The sequence below is a fragment of the Triticum dicoccoides genome, chromosome 3A (assembly GCF_002162155.2).
Source record: "Triticum dicoccoides isolate Atlit2015 ecotype Zavitan chromosome 3A, WEW_v2.0, whole genome shotgun sequence".
NCBI lineage: Eukaryota > Viridiplantae > Streptophyta > Magnoliopsida > Poales > Poaceae > Triticum > Triticum dicoccoides.
The window spans coordinates 445464112-445469154 of NC_041384.1; the positions used below are offsets into that span (position 1 = coordinate 445464112).

The 5043-nt window shown below is 42.0% G+C and overlaps 1 protein-coding gene across 1 annotated transcript; it reads left to right on the forward strand.

Moving 5' to 3' along the window:
- Positions 1 to 2292: 2292 nt before the first annotated feature.
- Positions 2293 to 4796, forward strand: LOC119268496 (pentatricopeptide repeat-containing protein At3g22690-like). Its single transcript, XM_037550151.1, has one exon. It carries the CDS (start codon positions 2363 to 2365, stop codon positions 4373 to 4375), a length of 2013 nt encoding a protein of 670 aa, XP_037406048.1. The 5' UTR covers positions 2293 to 2362; the 3' UTR covers positions 4376 to 4796.
- The last annotated feature ends 247 nt before the right edge of the window (positions 4797 to 5043 follow it).

Genomic DNA, 5043 nt, shown 5'->3' on the forward strand with positions numbered 1-5043 from the left:
CAGCAGCATCTACACCCGCGCTGCTAACCAATGCAACCGTCTATCTTTTGTGTTCAAATGCGAGCGCGAACTTTAATTAAAAAGATACAACCGGCAGTGGGAATGCTTGAGTGGAATCGAACACAACACCTCGCGCTACTTAACCACGCCCCTAGCCAGTATAGTTGTAAAATTTGTTGTCCAAAAATTGCAGCTCAACTTATATAAAGTATATGCAGCGAAAGATGTAAACTTTTTTCTCAAATATGTTTTTTTTTCAAAAAATGTAAATAGTTTTGGAAAAACAAAAATTTTCAAAACATGCTAACAAGAGACTTGAACATTTCTCAAAACTAAAAACAACTATTTGAAAATGCAAACATTTATTGAAAAACAAGAAAATAATTGAAAAATGGGAACATTTTCTGAAATTATGAACATTTTTCCAAAAGGCGAACATTTTGTGAAATTCCCCTAAGAATTTACAAACAAATTATGAAAACATGATTTTTTTAATTTATGAACAAAATTTGAAACAGAATTTTGTTTTCTCAAAAGGCGAACACATTTTGAAATTGTGAACAATTTTTCAAAACCAAACATTCTATGAACTCCCCTGAACATTTTTCAAATTTGTGAACAAAATTGGAAAACATGAACATTTTTTTAATGATTGAAAAAACTTTGAAACAAAAACATTTTCTGAAATTGCGAACATTTTAAAAATCGATGAAAATATATAAAAATGTGAATAATTTCAGAAATTTCAAATTTTTGGAGTTTCCGCAAACATTTTTAAAATTTCTGAACATTTGTTGAAAAAAAACCTTGAGTGAGTAAATTGTGCAAGCTCGTACTTGTGTCTATTACCTCCATCCATTATTATTAAGCCAGGTACAAGGAGTAGGTTCGTTGCTTTTGGGTCGTTCGTGAAACAATGTCTGATTTAACCCCTCCAGCAGATCGCTACATAGCATCAGCCAATGTATGTGATGGGTTTTCTTTCCTTCAATTGGAAGCTGCTTTGTCATGCCGTCACCGGCTATAATTAGACGCATTTAATCTTCATGCGAGGTTATCACTTAGTCGTAGAGTTTTGGCCGCCAAGCCCTTTAAATCCAAACAAGAAGGTTTGTTTACTTATCAAATTAAATAATCACCTTCTCATATTTTTTACACTAACTTTCATCAATTTATATACATTTGCAAGTTCTACATAAAATCAATAAACTGCTCCAGCAAACGATAGAGAATGAAAAGTGAGTCTCAATTATCCCTAGAGAAACAAACACACCATTGTGTTGTTACAAATGAGCAGGAAGGATTCAACTCCGCATTTCTCAAAAACAAGAAATTAACTTCCAATACTTTGGAAGTTTTGTACACGAGATTGTGGGTGAACATGAGATGGGCGGTATATAATGGGACAGTGGTAGTATGATATAGCTTAACATATAATTGCAATCGGATTGTCTTTAACTTGGTTGGATGGTCAACTTTTTTTGGTGCAACGCACGGACATATGTGCTATCCCCTCCGTTTCTAAATATTTGTCTTTCTAGAGATTTCAACAAGTGACTATGTGCCTGTTCGGCAAGCGTCCGCTCCGCAGCTCAGCTCCTGGAGCGGCTGGAGTAGCTTCGGAGTGCGCCGAACGCGTTGGCTTCGTGCCTCTCCCACAGCGGAGCGGAGTGGCTTGTAGGCCATTTTTTTGGAGTTGGAAAAGTGCCGCTCCGTGCGCTCCGTTTCTGGATAGAGCTGGGAGTTGGAAAGCGGCGAGTGGACGTCTGCCGAACAGGGCCTATATACGAAGCAAAATGAGTGAATCTATACTCTAAAATATGTCTATATACTCCGTATGTGGTAGTCCATTTGAAATCTCTAAAAAGATAAATATTTAAGAACAGAGGGAGTAGTAGTTGTAAAATAGACTTTGGGTAAGTATAAATGCATGTCGTGAGACCGCGAAGGGATTCGCTCCTTCAACTCAGAGATATCCTATATGCCCTCTTAAGTGATCCGACTCAAAACGCATGATCATGCGACACAAATTGAGTATTAATCCCGTTTCGTGAGTCAACATCACATATTCGTAAAAAAAGGCCGGGCTATTACAAGAATGACTACTCGCAGTTTGTATTATAACAACGACGGTGATTTGATTTCTATACCCCCTCTTTCAGTGAAATATGATACGCACCTCCTGCATATTCGAGAAAAAAGTCGCTTGCAAGCTTGCAGCAATGCTATCGGACGCGATTTTTAACAAAGGAAAGCAGTATTTTACAGCAGCAGCACCAGCACTCGGCCTCCTCCTTCCCGCCATCCTAGCACACAAACGGTACTGTAACAATCCAAGCTCGAGCTCGCCTATGCCATTGCCATGCGTTACCTCTACTTCCGCCCCAACACGGCAAGCCAGGCGCGCGCCTGCCGCGACCATCTCCTCACCCACCTGGACCAATGCTCGTCGCGGGCCCACCTGGCTGAGCTCCACGGCCGGCTCATCCGCGCCCACCTCCGCCCCAATCCCTCCGCAGTCGGTCGGCTCGTCGCCCTCCTCGCCTCCCCTGTGGCGAGGCATGACATGCCCTACGCGCGCAGGGTGTTCGACAGAATGGCCCAACCGACCGCCTTCGTCTGGAACTGCATGATTCGAGGGTACAACAGTTGCGACGCGCCTGCGGATGCATTGAGGTTGTTCAGGGCGATGCTTCGGAGGGGAGTCTCTCCTGATAATTACACCATGGCTGCGGCGGTGTCCTCGAGCGCTGCATTCGCCGGCTGCAAGTCGAGGTCAACTGGGGACGCGGTACATTCCTTGGTTCGCAAGACTGGCTTTGCATCGGATGTGTTCGTCATGTCAGGCCTTGTTAATTTCTACGGCTCCTTCAGAAGTGTCGATGATGCAAGGAAGGTTTTCGAAGAGATGGCCGATCGGGATGTGGTGTCGTGGACACTGATGATCTCGGCTTTTGCACAGTGCAGTCAGTGGGATGAGGCGTTAAGGTTGCTTGCTGAGATGCAATCACAAGGCACTAAGCCGAACAAGGTCACCGTTATAAGTCTCCTTTCTGCATGCGGCCAAGAGCAGGATGCTGACAGAGGCCGGTGGGTGTATGCACGCGTTGATGAGTACGGCATTGAGGCTGATTTGGATGTCAGGAATGCACTTTTAAGCATGTACGTGAAATGCGGATCCATGTCGGACGCATTGAAAACATTTCAGCTCATGCCAATAAGAAATACTAAATCATGGAACACGTTGATTGATGGGTTTGTGCAAAATGGGAAGCATAAGGAAGCACTAAGAATGTTTGAAGAGATGTTATCAGATGGTATAGTTCCTGATCTGATTACCCTCGTAAGTCTCTTATCGTCATGTGCTCAGCTTGGTGATCTCCAGAAAGGAAGATACTTTCACAATTATATCAAAGATCATGGGATCCGCTGTGACATCATCCTTCATAATTCTTTGATTAACATGTATGCTAAATGTGGCCATATGGCTGCAGCAGAAATGGTTTTTGGAAATATGACACAAAGGGATACCGTGTCCTGGACAGCTATGGTTTGTGGTTATGTGAAAGGACTTCAGTTTACAACGGCCTTCAGTTTATTTGAAGAGATGAAGGTTGTAGATGTTGTGTCAAGTGAAATGGCACTGGTTAGTCTACTTTCTGCTTGTTCCCAGCTAGGAGCACTTGATAAAGGGAGAGAGATACACACTTATATAGAAGAGAAGAGTGTAACAACAGACGTATGGCTTGAAAGTGCCCTGGTGGATATGTATGCAAAATGTGGTTGCACTGATACAGCCGCTGAAATATTCAGTACAATGCAGCACAAGCGAACCCTCACATGGAATGCTATGATTGGAGGTCTTGCCAGCAACGGACAGGGAAAAGAAGCAGTGGAGCACTTTGAACAAATGCTGAAGCTAAGAGACCCAAAGCCTGATGCTATCACTCTAAAGGTAGTTCTTGGTGCCTGTGCACATGTAGGAATGGTTGATGAGGGGCTGCATTACTTCTATTTGATGTTGAGCCTTGGTATTGTCCCTGATATTGAGCACTATGGTTGCGTAGTAGACCTCCTGAGTAGAGCTGGGCTGCTAGACGAAGCATATAGTTTTATCAAGAAGATGCCAATACAGCCCAATCCAGTAATTTGGGGATCACTTCTTGCAGCTTGTAGAGTTCATCACAAAATGGAACTAGCAAAGAGAATTGGACAGCACATCATCGAATTAGCTCCTAATGACGTGGGAGCACATGTCCTAATTTCGAACTTACATGCTGAAGAAGGTCAGTGGGATGATGTAGAACAAGTAAGAGGGCTGATGGAAAGCAGAGGTGTAGAGAAATCATCTGGTCGTAGCTCCATCCAAGTCTAGACATGCTTCGTAAATCATTGTTCGTACTTCATAATGTAAGTTACAAGCGACCACATGATTTGACTAGTAATACAAATGGCTGAGAAGCGTATTGCCACTTTTTCAGTGCAGTGTCTGTTCGATACCAGAGACATATATACTACAATGCTCAGTAGATATGTGATTTCTTGATCATATTTTGGTTGCTCGGGTCAGCACTGAATGAATGAATCAGTATGCAGGGCAAGAAAAAAAAAGGCCACATACTCACATCTATTGCTACTGGGAACTGAGATAAACTTGTCCATATCTATTTAGCATGATCTGAAAACTATTTATGTGCATCATGCATGCTATGATTTGCAAATCATATCTTAAACTTTCATCTAGTACAAGATCTTGATAAATATGCACCCAAAGATTGTTTATGTACATAGTTGAAGTTGCGGCTTGAATAATTGTATTGTAAATTTTCATCTAGTACAGAACCTATAGTAATAATCGTTCTCACAACTATTTCAGACATGTGAAATATAGTCATTTACTATGTAGTATGCCACCATGGGCTAACCATCTGTTCAACAACTCGATAAGAAACTATCAGGGGTATTTTACTTTCAAATCTTTCATGTTCTGCTCTAATTACGTATTTTACAAGATGATTTGATCTCTGATGCATCTTTCGGCCG